The 15000-nt window shown below is 40.6% G+C and overlaps 2 protein-coding genes across 5 annotated transcripts in view; one reads left to right on the top strand and one right to left on the bottom strand.

Annotated features, from left to right (window-relative positions):
* trim25l (tripartite motif containing 25, like) overlaps positions 1-7100 on the top strand; it is a 9084-nt gene extending 1984 nt beyond the window's left edge. Inside the window, exons 2-16 of the mRNA XM_079669157.1 lie at positions 5-100; positions 462-695; positions 2056-2215; positions 3595-3627; positions 3713-3748; positions 3836-3880; positions 3965-4003; positions 4091-4138; positions 4361-4423; positions 4881-5108; positions 5604-5708; positions 5818-5853; positions 5934-5999; positions 6089-6154; positions 6387-7100. Coding sequence (XP_079525283.1) covers positions 5-100; positions 462-695; positions 2056-2215; positions 3595-3627; positions 3713-3748; positions 3836-3880; positions 3965-4003; positions 4091-4138; positions 4361-4423; positions 4881-5108; positions 5604-5708; positions 5818-5853; positions 5934-5999; positions 6089-6154; positions 6387-6961 — 1830 coding nt within the window. The 3' untranslated portion in view covers positions 6962-7100. The remainder of the gene's footprint in view (positions 1-4; positions 101-461; positions 696-2055; positions 2216-3594; positions 3628-3712; positions 3749-3835; positions 3881-3964; positions 4004-4090; positions 4139-4360; positions 4424-4880; positions 5109-5603; positions 5709-5817; positions 5854-5933; positions 6000-6088; positions 6155-6386) is intronic.
* Positions 7101-7600: 500 nt separating this feature from the next.
* Positions 7601-15000, bottom strand: part of trak2 (trafficking protein, kinesin binding 2) — a 29301-nt gene continuing 21901 nt past the window's right edge. For all 4 annotated transcript variants that reach the window (XM_079669148.1, XM_079669149.1, XM_079669150.1 and 1 more), the window contains 5 exons: positions 14786-14926; positions 12545-12837; positions 11617-12096; positions 11153-11252; positions 7601-10960 (listed from right to left, as the gene is read on the bottom strand). In XM_079669148.1, coding sequence (XP_079525274.1) covers positions 10177-10960; positions 11153-11252; positions 11617-12096; positions 12545-12837; positions 14786-14926 — 1798 coding nt within the window. In that variant the 3' untranslated portion in view covers positions 7601-10176. The remainder of the gene's footprint in view (positions 10961-11152; positions 11253-11616; positions 12097-12544; positions 12838-14785; positions 14927-15000) is intronic.

The following is a 15000-nucleotide window of genomic DNA, read 5'->3' as shown; positions in this document are numbered from 1 at the left end:
ATAGAAATTGATGTCAGAGATGCAGACAGAGAATACGCAGAGACTGAAGGAGAGAGAGCAGGAGCTGAAAGACATGAAGAAGATGATGGAGGTGACGAAGGTTGGTTTGAACCTTGCAATAGTCCATTTTAGATGGGGGTCAGAGGGGCCTTTTTGTCATTGATACTCCAACCTACCGGAACAGGGGGTAAACAACAACAAAAACACCACACAACACGACCATAAGGAAACACGAAATGAATACAAACCGACAAAAACACAAAATGACTAAAAAGATTCACAAACAACCACAAAATTACCAAAGAAGTCAAAAACCACCACAAAACACACAAAATTACAAAAAAGAGTCCAAACGGCTTAAAAGTCAGTTTTTCTTGTTACTATGCAGCATAGAATAGATAATGTATACATACTGTATGTGTGATTTGCATACTGAGACATGACACCTTTCTCTCTCCCAGCGTTCTTCAGACGTGGTCCATGACGACACTGAACAGGTGCTGTCGGAGCTGCAGCGTTCAGTGGAGCGTCTGCAGGAGCTTCTTGAAGAAGTTCTGGATCAGGCCAGCATGCAGAAGATGGGTCAAGCTCAGGAAGTCACTGACAGTCTGGAGGCGGAGGTCAAAGAGCTCAGGAAGAGAGACAAGGAGATGAAGGACTTGTTACGCTGTGAGGACAACATCTACTACCTAGAGGTAAGATTACTGAAGGAAGAGAAGGCGGTAGAAGTACTCAGATTTTGTTCTTGAGTAAAAGTAGAAGTACTCAGGTCTTGTTCTTGAGTAAAAGTAGAAGTAGTCAGATCTTGTTCTTGAGTAAAAGTAGAAGTACTCAGGTCTTGTTCTTGAGTAAAAGTAGAAGTAGTCAGATCTTGTTCTTGAGTAAAAGTAGAAGTACTCAGGTCTTGTTCTTGAGTAAAAGTAGAAGTACTCAGATCTTGTTCTTGAGTAAAAGTAGAAGTACTCAGATCTTGTTCTTGAGTAAAAGTAGAAGTACTCAGGTCTTGTTCTTGAGTAAAAGTAGAAGTACTCAGATCTTGAGTAAAAGTAGAAGTACTCAGATCTTGAGTAAAAGCAGAAGTACTCAGATCTTGTACTTTAGTAAAAGTAGAAGTACTCAGGTCTTGTACTTTAGTAAAAGTAGAAGTACTCAGATCTTGTACTTGAGTAAAAGTAGAAGTACTCAGGTCTTGTACTTGAGTAAAAGTAGAAGTACTCAGATCTTGTACTTGAGTAAAAGTAGAAGTACTCAGATCTTGTACTTGAGTAAAAGTAGAAGTACTCAGATCTAGTACTTGAGTAAAAGTAGAAGTACTCAGGTCTTGTACTTGAGTAAAAGTAGAAGTACTCAGATCTTGTACTTGAGTAAAAGTAGAAGTACTCAGATCTTGTACTTGAGTAAAAGTAGAAGTACTCTGATCTTGTACTTGAGTAAAAGTAGAAGTACTCAGATCTTGTACTTGAGTAAAAGTAGAAGTACTCAGATCTTGTACTTGAGTAAAAGTAGAAGTACTCAGATCTTGTACTTGAGTAAAAGTAGCAGTACTCAGATCTTGTTCTTGAGTAAAAGTAGAAGTACTCAGGTCTTGTACTTGAGTAAAAGTAAAAGTACTCAGATCTTGTACTTGAGTAAAAGTAAAAGTACCAGAGTGTAGGAATACTCTGTTACAGTAAAAGTCCTTCATTCAAAATGTCCCTCAAGTAAAAGTAGAAAAGTATTCTCATCAAAATATAGTGAAAGACAGTAAAAGTAGTCGTTGTGCAGATTGGTCCATTTCAGAATAATAGATATGATATGTTTTATAATGATTGATCATGAAAGTGTTCTCAAAGCTGCTAAAGGTGCAGCTAGTTTGAATGACTTTGTATACTGCAGGGTAGCTGGTGGATTTACTCCAGGTGGAACTAAAGTCTGATTTAACACTTGATTATATTTCACATCATTCATCCACATCTGAGAAGTAACTAAAGGGATTAAATACATGTAGTGGAGTAGAAGTACACCTTTTACCTCTGGAGGTTCAGACTTCTTTGAACTAATACCTTTCTCCTTCAGACATACGAGTCCTTGTGTAATCCCCTGGAGTCCGGAGACCTTCCCACTGTGGTGGTGAATCCAGAAGCTTCTTTTGAACCGGTACGAGATGCCATCCTCGACCTCAGGGACAAAATTGAGGATATTTGCAACCAGGAATTGGGAAAGATCACCAAACAAGGTCAGTCAGAAAGAGTCTAATGTTGTGTTTATCTACCTTCTATCTTTAGATGTCGTATCTTAACACCTGCACTGTTTTACAAGACTTTAACCTGCACTCTCATCTGCACACTTATGTAAATATACGTAACATGTTCATACAAATGCACAACCTTTAACTGTGATATCTTGTTGTTTTTTGTATATATATATGATTTATTTGTGACATTGTCAAACACAGAAAGCATACATACATACATAGACCCTCACATGTAGAATAAAGGGAGTAAAAGAGACCATTCTACCAAAAAAACAACATCAAACAAACAGACCTTAACCACAAAAAACAACACTGAAATAAAATAAAATGAATAATAATAACAACAAAAGAAACATAGACAAGACATTCTAAGGCATTAAAGGTGGGGTAAGTAAGTTTGAGAAACCGGCTCGAGATACACTTTTTGTTATATTCCATGGAATGCTCTTAACATCACGATAGCAATGAATATCTGAAGTGCTTTGAGAATAAATCCATTAAAAAATGTCATCTGTTGAAGCCGTAGTTCTGTAAAAAGCACGACCAATCATCTGAGCCGGCTAAAGTAACTGGATGGCCTACCTGCCTGTCAGCCTTCCATCTGTGCACAAACTTATCTCATGCCCTCATTGGTCATGTGCGTGTTCGTGTGTGTTGGAGGAGGGGCTCTGGAAGGAAGTGGCAGATTTGTTCCGGTTGTGTATTTTCTAATTCTAGCGCCCTCGAGCCGGTTTCTCCAAAATTACCTACCCCACCTTTAAGGGGACCTAATATGCTTTTTCCAGGTTTCCTATAGTGTGTTCTACAGGCTTGTGGGCATGTACATGGTCTGCAAAGGCTAAAAGACAAGATATTCCCTCCAGGTGTTTCTTTCCACAGACAGTATGAGAAGAATAAAGACCTCTTTGAACGTCTAAGCATGTAAACATGTCATAGTAGAGGCATACAATACACATATGAACCTGATATGATCCCACAACCAATCAGAGACTGCACCGACCTCACCACCTTCAAAAAACTCACCTCTTCAATCTGGCTTTTAATGCGTGATTGTTTTTGTATTATTTGACTTTAACTTTAACTATATATTTATCTGTAGTTCCTTTCTTTTCTTTTCTCTTCACTATATCTGTAAAGCGTCTTTGAGCACCTGTAAAAGCGCTAACAAATTAAATCTATTATTATTATTATTTACCCACCTTTAAGCTACTCAGTGTGATATCTTATTTAATAGTTACTTCATCACTTTTGCTTGTATTCTATTTTAACTTTATTTTAACCCTGTTTTTAAATCTCTGAATTTCCTCAAGGGGATAAAGAAAGTGTCATCTTACCTTATCATCTGTTTCCTTTTCTTCCAGTCAATGATACGACGCTGTTCACTCTCGGAGACGGTAAGCATATTACCTTTTAAAACATGAATGCTATCAAACATTGCTAACATGCTTTAACATTGACTTCCTCTTTTTTGTTATCCAGCTAATCGCTCAGGACACAAAGGAGGGATTTTTAAATGTGAGTTTCAGTGTTTTTTTCATGATAAAGTAATTATTAGACCCCGAAAAATGCAAAAAGCGTTTCTGATATCTGACTTTTCTTCAGTGTTTTCTGGTCTTGGTTCTCGTAACACAAACAGTCGTTCACCAGGTATGTCCAGTTTTTTCATCACTACATATTTCCACTTGATCTTTTATAAACAGGTGTAATCTATGCATGTTTTTTCCCTCACAGCCCCAGCTGCAGGAGCCCGTGCTGAGAGACGAGGACTTGGTAATATACGCTGACATGTGACAATATATCCAAAGTAACTCAATAAGCAGTTCGTATTAAACATCGCATTTACGTTTCATTTATCAGCTATAGGCCTCAGAAATCAAGATGTGCGGAGTAGAGACACACCACGAGGTGAGGCTTTGTGTGTGTGTGTGTGTGTGTGTGTGTGTGTGTGTGTGTGTGTGTGTGTGTGTGTGTGTGTGTGTGTGTGTGTGTGTGTGTGTGTGTGTGTGTGTGTGTGTGTGTGTGTGTGTGTGTGTGTGTGTGTGTGTGTCCTGACTTACCCTCTAACCTGAAAAGCCAGTCACTACAAAGTGTGTGCAGGTTTTAAAATATACTTTTTCCTTTTTACAGACAAAGGAAACACGAGTTCACCGAGACCTCGGGACAGACAGAGGAGAGAGGAAAGAGAGACAGGTAGATTTAATAAACCAAGACTTCCTGATATCAATGTTTCTGTTATTTCCTGAATCAGACTTTAGTTCCACCTGGAGTAAATCCACCAGCTACCCTGCAGTATACAAAGTCATTCAGACTAGCTGCACCTTTACCAGCTTTGAGAACACTTTCATGATCAATCATTATAAAACATATCATATATATTATTCTGAAATGGACCAATCTGCACAATGAATACTTTTACTGTCTTTCACTATATTTTGATGAGAATACTTTTCTACTTTTACTGTCTCTACTTCAAGTATATTTAGATGCCATAACTCTTGTACTTTTACTTGAGTAACATTTAAATGCAGGACTTTTACTTTAACAGAGTATTCCTACACTCTTGTACTTCTACTTTTACTCAAGAACAAGATCTGAGTACTTCTTCAAACTCTGCATAGATCTAACATTTCTCATTCCCTTTAAACAGTGAGGGAGACGAACCCCAGACCCAGTCCCACTCCGAGCCCAACTCCCAGCCGCAGGGAGTCTCAATCTCTTTGGAGCCGGTCCAGTCAGAGCCAGGCTGCAGCACCGGTTCAAACCCCGACTCGAATCCCATCCACTCCAACTCCAACTCCAGCTCCAGCTCCAGCTCCAGCTCCAGCTCCAACTCCAGCTCCTAGTTCAGCACCTTCACCTGCAGCATCAAACGGAGGTACTGTACCCTTCTATTCCCCAAAGATTTGAAGCCACTTTTTGTGTTGAAAAACACTTTTTGTTTTCTGTTAGAAAATTCTCACTCGTCCCCGGCTTGAGCTTCAATCTCAGGATCCATGTATGGAAGTAGTCATCACATACAGAGCATCAACTAGTTCCTGAACAGTGTCCTTCACATGCTGATATCCAAGAGAGGGAGTTCCACAGTCACAAGATGGAGGAATAGAAAGCAGTATTCAATGTTTACTTCAGATTAGCTCCACGTCAGAAATGATCATGCTTGTCATATGTCTCTCTCCATAGAGGCTGAATCATCATGTTAATCACATAGCTATCATATGCCTCAAACAGTCCTGATGCTCTTCTAGGTAATCACACATCCTGTCATGTTCACAGCTACAGTTGGGATACCTTTGTTATCATGTTACTCTCATGTTGGAAGAGGACACTCAGGATGTTCCCAACATATTTCTTTCCTCTCTTCCTGGTTCAGGGTCAGGTTTCAGTCGGATGGCGTCGATCAGCAGCCTCTTCCGTTCCCATCGACGTGGCACAACCGCGGCTACCCCAATCACCCCGGAAAATAACACAAACCCATGTAAGATTACATTTTTGTATTCCCTAACTCACCTCCAATCAGCCCATTAATGTGTTTTTCTTTGAATTATAAACAATTTGTCAAAGTGTCTAATTGTCTGACTCAACAGGGGGGATGTCTGCTTTGTCCGAAACACCAACAGAGAGTAAGACTGAAGCTTTTATATATTCATATTCTTCTTACAGTATATAGCTAATTAGTCAACTTATTAATTGTTTCTCACAGTTAACCCAGGTCTTTTTCTGGACTCTCCGACCGACACCATGACTCAGGCTCCTGCTTTCCCTGGATGTGAGTTCATCTTTATCTTGAGAGTACGGTAAATCAATACATGCATTGCAACTTTGTGCTAATTGGACGCATTATTTGCTTTTATCCAGTGAGAGAAATCAACCTGGACAGCATCCAGGCGCCAGAGCCGAGGACCAGAGACGAGTTCCTACAGTGTGAGTCTCAATGTTTCACTACTTTTGATGAATTGATTCATTAAAAACTGCCATTAAGATTACTCCAAAGACATATTACTGTACGGAGATTCTCTTTGTAAAAATACCAGCCATAGAAAGTGTGTTTTAGTGTAAAATGAACGTCCATTTGGGTAACAGCGTTATTTAATGTTGCTTTAACGCTTAATAGTTGCCAGAATATGTGAATAATTGTCAATTCACCCCTCTCTAGACTCCATGACCTTGACCCTCGACACCAACACAGCCCATCGTCGGCTCTCTCTCTCAGAGGGCAACACCAAAGCCACCCTGCAGGGGGCAGCGCAGCCGTACCCAAACACTCCTCAGCGTTTTGACGGATGGACCCAGGTGATGTGCGAGGGCCCTCTGTACTCCCAGCGATGTTACTGGGAGGTGGAGTGGAGAGGAAGAGGGTCCTCAATGGGCGTAGCTTACAAAGCGATGATTAGAAAAGGTTTGGATTCTCGTTCGGGGCTCGGTTACAACGCCCAGTCGTGGACTTTGGAGCTGTCGGACACCTGCTGCTCGGCCATGCATGACAACCAGAAGAAAGACATCCCCGTCACTTATTCTCCTCGCTTGGGGATCTATTTGGACCTGTCCACGGGCACGCTGGCGTTCTACAGCGTGGCTGAAAGTATGACGCACCTTCATACATTCAGAGCTAACTTCACACAGCCGCTTTACGCCGTGTTCGGGGTGGGAAGTGGAGTCGGGGTGGGACTGGATTTCGCTCTTGGTCAGTTTAGCTCCAGCTCTGATAGCATTAAGATCTGTCCCATGTGAGCATGTAGGCTGGAAGAATCTAGAACAAATGCTTCAGAGTTTAAATGTGTAAGATCTGGCCTACAATTAAGGTTTGCAATCTAACAGGAACAGGGCTGAAACAGAGGGGATTATGGGTAATGCTGCAATGATCTGTTTGGTGTTTGATGAAAAACAGTATATAGGAGACCTTTTAATGAGTAATTTGAAAGATGTGGTCAACAATTAAGGTTTAAAATCTAACAATTCAACAAAGAACTGACATTAGAAGTTGTTGTTTACATTATTTTTAAAGATGTGTCTTTTTGAAAGTGCTACTGAAATGCTAACCAACTAGCCCCACCCTTACTTACTCGTTATACTACTTTGAGGCAATAGTGAGTCACGAGACAGAGTTGTGAGTCATTTGTACTCACGTTGACCACTTTAAAATTAGTTTACTACGCAAATAATAACACATATTTTTCACAGGCTCTCAGAGTTTCAATTGACATATTATTACTCTAGGCTTTATATGACCATTGACCGTGTGCTAATGCTTATTGAATTGGACAAAACAACTGATGCTTTTGTTCTTATTTTCAATGCACTTGAAGCAAACATATTCACTACTTCTTCTAACAAGTATGAGTAATAAAGAAACAACTTGGTGAGTCAGTGGCTTTTTTGTTTCCATTGCTTTATTTAAAAAACGAGGCAACTGAAAAACAGACATGAGTAGCTTACAGAGGATTATGATTCTTAAAAAGGGAGGCATGAAGAAAGGAGAGGACATTTTATATTTGAGTTATGATAAGACATGTCTGTATGTTCCTTCTCTCAAATCCAATCAATCATTTGTTGACGTTGTTGCAGCTAATTAGCACAAAAGCATGTCATACTGTAAATATGTGTTACTGTTCGGCCTCATCTAGATTCCCTTCTGTTAACCTCTTCATGTGGAAAGCAAAATAAAAAATGTTACATATATTAAAACCGTAAGTCCTAATGTTAGCGGATAGTGTTACAACAGGCACACATTATGCTAAATTAATGTTATACTTCAAATAGTGGTGTCAGTAAAACAAAGGTAAATACAAAAGTAAAAGTGCGGAGTTGGAGCTGAGTGGATTGTGTCCGGTGTAAACTAATAATATAACACAATTGTTAAACAGAAAACAACCAAATCTATAAAATAGTATAAGGTCCAGGCATAAGCGGGGGGGAAATAGGAACATTAAGGTAGATATCAAGTCAAAATGTTGAAAAACAAAAGAAATACTTCCTATTCTAATTATTCCACTCTTATGCCTGCACTTAATACTCTTCCATACACATTAGTAACCTAAACTAAGTGTCAGAGCTTTCTTCAAATCTATTTTAAAATATGTTCAACCAATCAGTGACCCTCAACTTAACACAAACTCCAAGTGCAAATAATATAATACAAACATGGCTTAGCAGGGAAATAAGTTATAACAGTACTGGCTTCTACTTAAGGCCTTTTACAATTTAAAAACACAATGACCTGAAGGAAAAGACAGACCCTTTTTGTTTTTGCCTTGCGTATGATAGATAGGTGAAGTCCCGCCCATCTACTTCCGACCATTGGGACCTTATTTCGGAAAAATTATGCATTGAAGTCAATGGGGAGAGAAAGATTATCTCTCGATCCCGTTTGAATTGTGACACGAATTACACATATGTTTGTCAATCTTAAAAAATAATTTCCATGTCAAAAAAGTCACAGTTTGTCGTAAAACTGTTGAAATATAAGACTATGAAAAATACGCAACTAGAAAGACTACAAATCCCAGAGTCCCGGTCCCGCATGCTGGCTCTCACGGAACAGACTAACTCCCCTTGTGTGTGTGTACAGCTCTCAACATGCCCAGACTTGGAGTGATTTTCACCTCTTTTAATACTTTCCACCTCATTCGGAAAGAAAGAAGTGAAATGTGCCAACGTGACGGCCATCTTGGTGTGTGGTGCGAGACGGGAGATGTAGTTCATTGAGCGGTTTCACATTAAAAAAAGTGTTACTTCAGTTTTATGACTGTCAAAATTATCTTTTAAATTGACAAACATCATATGTGTAATTCGTGGCACAATTCAAACGGGATCGAAAGATAATCTTTCTCTTGCCATTGACTTCAATACATGATTTTTCCGAAATAAGGTCCCACGGAGGTCCACCGGAAAGGGAGGGACTTCGACCGAAATGCATGCTGGGACTTGTAGGCAAAGTAGCAAGAGGCATGGCACATGGACGATGAACGAAAACATCCGTGCAACAAATTTGGACTAGTGTAAAATCATAATAATATGAATAATACCGGCATGTCAATAGCATGGTTTGAATATTAGCCCGGCAGTATGCTTTGAAGCCAGCTAGCACTTAAAATCCTCAAGTTAAAGAAGCACGTTGAATAAAGCGGTGAACATTTGTGAACTTTGATCCACAGAAAAATAATGGGTGGTTATTGTTCATGCGAAAAATGACAGAAAATCTCCTTCTTTTTCAGTTTTGTATCATTAAAAGGTGGTTTTGAATTAGGTGAAAGACATCATCTTGAATTTAGAGAATCTGACAGGGAGTTTTTTCACTATCTTATTGACCAAACCATTCATCGATCAATCTAGAAAACAATCGTCAGGTTAACTATAAAGGAAATATTTGTTATCCGAAGCCCTAATGTTTATTCCCTTCTTTTGTGACTGGTTATTTTCAGATCAACTATTGACTTTAAAATGGGCAGATGATAGAAGAGACTTTTCCAACCAACAGAACAAGCCCTTGGAAAAGCAACTCTGGATGTTCAGTTTCTCTTTCACTTACTTTTCCCTTTTTACATTATTAACGAAAAAACCTTCCTTTTCGTACCTTCGTAATAACTCGTTCTTCTTCAATCCACATCCACAAACCTTCGTCCACTTACATGTCCCTCGTCTACCTTTACCTGAACATCCAGAGCCACGTGGGAAAAATATATAAATACTAAAAATGACTGAGAAGGTATCAAGATGTGGAAAAACCCAGTAGGAGGCAAAAACTAAGGCCTCGGTAACTAGCATCATGGCAAACAGCTACACACAGACACCGGGGCGGTGTAGCTAAAAACAGTCGGTTCAGTTTAAATTGTGCTTTAAAATAAGTCATAAAAAGGAGGGATTGTTCCGCCATTACTTTTTACTCCAAAAGGCAGACAAGGAGGAAGAAGAAGATGTTAAAGAAGGTTTGTTTATGTTCTGGACGATCAACGTTTGGATGACGGGACATGGGAGACAGAGCCAAGATGGCGGCGTCGTTCTTTGGGGTTTCCCCAGGGAGAAGGGGGGAGAGCGAGGGTTGTAGGATGAGGAGGAGGAGGATGAGGAAGAGTTGGGTTTGACTTCGCTGCTCGGGCACCAATCATAGCTGGGAGACTTTGGTTCCGCCTCAAACCGTCCAATAGGCTTCCACCGCCTGCTGAAACAAACGTAGAACAATCCTGTCGTGGTGCCGATGCGTCGGATTTCGATCCTTGGAGCACTTTAGCGAATCCGAGTCGTCGTAATCTCTCCACTAAGCCGAGATCAGGCCTAGGTCGACCCAATTTAGGGGAAGGGGCGCGAGCTGGAGCTTCCTGGGAGGGACTCGGCAAATCTGGATGTGGAGCACGACCCAGATTTAACCCGTAAACGTCCTGCAGGAAAAGCTCCGCGGGCCGAGAAACGAGGAAATTATCGGCGGGATGTTGACGTGATTCATGAGGCACAGGAGAGGGGGATCGAGAGTGAGAAGGGGAGTTAGGAGGCGTTCCTGGGAGGAGACGAAACAGAGGCTGTCTGGATGTAGGTTTCGGAGATGGAGGAGGCGTGTCGATGGAGATTTGTGCAGAAATGCCTCTCTCCAGGACCAGTTTAGCCAGACCTCTGGTGGGTACAGGAGGGCGACGGGCGGGGAAACAGTCGCCTAAACTCAGCCTGCACGGAGTCACTGGAGTACTGGGACCCGTCCTCATGGAGCTGGGAGTGTTGGCCATGATGGACGACTGAGAACTGGAAAAACATGAAGAAACAAAAGTTATGTCACTTGTTTTGGTTTAACTGCTGCTACTCATTTGGTTGTTTACTTTGTCGTCTTCATTTCGATTTGACTACTGATGTGTGCTTTTCTTCTCATATATGTATTTAGATAGCTTACTCTACTCTCCTATGAAAGTATGAATGAAATGTTCTCTTTGTCCTTACCTTGAGGTGACTTGTGTGATGTCGCTCGGGTGCAGGATGCTACACGTCGTGAAGGTGTACGTCGAGAAGGTGGAGCTCTGGCACTTCCCTGGATTTTGGACTAAAACACACAAAGAGCTGTAATTATGCACACCTTATAACTCATTAACTGAATAAAATAAAGTCAATAAACGGCTATTATTAACATATCTATAGAGGTATACTACGGTAGCAGAGACATGTATACATAGGGAAGTATGTAATATAAAGTAGCACAAATGTAATAGTATATATAATACATAAAAGTGTTTTTTTGTTTTTCCTTATTACTGCCGAATTCTATTCTATTCTATTTCTATGTAAATACTGCTATATTTCTAATATTCTTTTATGTATGCACCATGACATCAAGTCAAATTCCTCATATGTGTAAACCTACCTGTTTCTGATTCTGATATATTTTGAATTTTTCAAGTAGTACTTACTCGAAGAAGTCGTTGTTGTCGTGGAGATGCAGATCTGACTCTGTGATTGGACCACTGTTGCACATGTTCCTGTAATGGGCTGCGCTGATTGGCTGGAGACGAGATGAGTAACACAGAGGTCCGATTTAACAGAGGAGGAAGGAGAAGGAGAAGCTGAAGGTAATTCGGGGGAGGGAGGCGGGACAGGAAGTGGTGAATCCGAATACTTCCTGTCGTTCGGTGTAGATGAAACCCTCACTTTGAAGGTTATCCCGCCTTCTTCTTCCTCTTCTTCCTCTTCTTTACCTCGCTCTGCCACCCCTTTCTCCTGTTTACTCCTGCGCTCTTCACCCTCCTCATCCTCCTCCATGTCTGACATGTTGAAGACGGCATCTTGAGCCAAGGGGCAGAAACCCTTCGTCACTACACCTGGGTGAGGATCCAAGATGGTGGCCAGGTGAGGTTGGGCCAGTTGTTGCCAGTGGTGGAGAGTCAGTGAGCCTGGAAGACATTTAAAAAAATAAGAATCACTTTTAGACGCACCTGACTTTGTATTGCAGAGGTGGGAAGAAGTGGAGTACAAATACTTTGTTACTGTACTTAAGTACATTGCTGGTATCAGTACTTTACAAATATGGTCTATGGCGTGATCATTATTATTTAGAGTCATTGCGTGCCTATTGATTTGAACACGATCCGTGTATCCATCATTTCCTGGTCTTCTCTAAAGAAGAGGGACCAATGAAAACGTTGTCATGTTGCCGTTGGTCACCATGGAAACATTCATTAGCTAACAATGACATTATTGTTCTATTAATATAAAGGGAGGTCAGGTACTCTTTAAAACAGCTGCTAGTTATGGGTACTTTTTACTGAAGTACATTTCAAAGTTCTTTACTTTGACTTGAGTAAAGAAGTTTAGTCAGTACTTAAAGGTATTGTGATTTACCTTCCATGGGCTTGACGATCTGCAGCTTCTCGGGCAGGAAGGTCCTGAAAACGCTGGAGCTGAAGGAGAGTTCTGACAGGTTGGAGAAAGACGACATGTTGCTTCCCATCGGGGAGACGCAGCCGCTGCTTTCTCCGTCGGTCTCGTTCAACGCCTGCATCTTCTTCTCTCGCTCCGCCTGGAAGAAGCGACGCTCGCACATGAAATTCTGTCTTCGCAGCGAAAGTCGATGGAGAGCTCTGTTCAGATCGTTTCCTCCAGGACAGCCAGGTTGGCCGATTCGCACCTCCTCCCTGCAACAAGGTCATAATAGTTTGATATTTCAAGATTGTATTGAAGTTTTTGAGGAATATAAGTTTTAGTTTGTTTGCTGTACAACCACCACAGACTCTGGTAGTACAATTATGGCCACTTTTTGGTTAAAACTGTCATTTTGGTTTGATTCAGAATCCTCAATAACTAGGGATGTAACGATACCAAAAACTCACGGTACGATAATATCGCGATAACAAGTCCACGGTACGGTATTTATCGCGATATTGAATAATAAAGGGAAGAAAAAAAAAATCATACATTTTTTTTTTCAATAAAACATTTTTTTACTCGGAAGATGTTTCTTTATTACATAATAAATCTGATTTTTACAGCATTTTTGTAGGATAGCAGTATTTTAAAGTGTCAAAAACAAAGTGACAGTAACAGACTGGAACAAGAAAACCAGTGTTTTTGTACCTACTGGTACTATCAAACAAAGTAAGCATTTTCTTTATGCCACTGCATCTCACAAATAAACAAGGACATTTAATAATCAGACCCTGCAATAAAATAAATCAAGTTTCACTTTAGTTTTTCAAGTAACTCAACTCAAACTCACTAGTCACTCACTCAGCATCATCAGACAGGTTTTTAGGAATATGAGAATGTCCACATTTCCAGGTATTTATAAGCTGGGATGTTTGGGCATTTACAATATCCCCTGCTCTGGAAACAACTCTCTCGCTTGGTACTGATGTTGCTGGGACACCAGTGGTCGCGTTAACCGAATATTTTATTTAACAATGATGGAAAAATCTGAAAGCAGTCTGTCATTTTGACAGATTAGAACAAACTCGGAACAGCGCCAACGTTTCCCCGCAGCGAGGCTCTGGTGTTATGCCGTGTTATGCATGCCCTCCAAAAGGAAATGATATAGTTTCCAAACCGTACTTTGCCGTACAGATCAATACATGTCTGGGAGGTCTTGCTTTACGCTGTGCGCGTCCCGCGAGGTGCATGCACACACGGCATAACACCACCGCCCCCCCCGTTGACAGTTCACGAGCATGCTCTATCGTGAACTGTTCAGACCCGACGGGTAATAAGGGATTATGACGGATATTTTACGATCCTGTCTGTCAAAATGACGGACAGCGAAAAAGTCTAACGCCAGGCTTATTGACATGGCGAGATATAAATATGGGGTTGATACTTGTCAATGTCTCTAGGTGTGTAAATGTAGCCCTGTAAATACGATGTCCTTTTGTGTTATCTGTTGTTTTATGTTCATGTTGTAACCTACTTGCTGCCATGTTGGACAGGTCTCTCTTGAAAAAGAGATCGATGATCTCAATGGGACCATCTGGTTAAATAAAAGTTTTTTTTTTAAAAAGTGTTTAAAAAAAATAAATTTGTAGACATCGCGGTAGATTTTGTCAGTCTCACGACGGTATTGGGAAGTTTATTTACCGCGATACCGCGATATTCGGTATATCGTTACATCCCTATCAATAACCCACATAACCTAATAATCAAATATTAGTTTGATATTTTATTTAAGTTTTCAGTGTCTGCTAGTCTAAGTTTTTCAGGAATGTAAGGTATAGTTTGTTTGCTGTACAACCACCACAGCCTCTGGTAAAGCCACAAGGGACTACAAATATGACACCTTTCTGGTTAAAACGGCCATTTTGGATTCTGAAAATGTCGGAAATGGATTCAGCATCCTCAATAACCCACATAACCTCTCCGAAATGTTCCTAAATCGGCCAAACCATTTTTTAACCTCATGGGCTACAATGCAATTTCATGCTAATTAACGCAAATTGCCCAGTTTCAATTAAGTTTTCCCTTGAAGGATATCGTTTTTATTTAGTTTCAGACACTATTATTCACTGCTTTTGTGTCATTTTAGTTCCCCTTTCAATTTCAAGGGCACAACGGTCATCCTAAAGATTAAATCCAAATGCATTATTGGTAACGTACCCCTGATTGGACTGGAAAGGCTGTGCCGTCATAACCAGAGAGCTCTGCCCTGATCCTGGGATGGGAGGAGTGGCAGAAGCCGGACGAGATGACGAGGAGTTGATGGAGCGAACAGTTTGAAAGACTCGCCTTTGGGATAATCTGAAGTAAGATATTAAAGTAGCAGAACAATACAATATTATTAAGGTACACTTATTCACCATAACAGCAGAGAT

This window comes from Notothenia rossii (assembly GCF_949606895.1).
Source record: "Notothenia rossii genome assembly, chromosome: 3".
NCBI classification, from domain to species: Eukaryota; Metazoa; Chordata; class Actinopteri; order Perciformes; family Nototheniidae; genus Notothenia; species Notothenia rossii.
The sequence above is the reverse complement of the archived record's forward strand: the minus strand, read 5'-3'. Positions and strand labels throughout refer to the sequence as shown.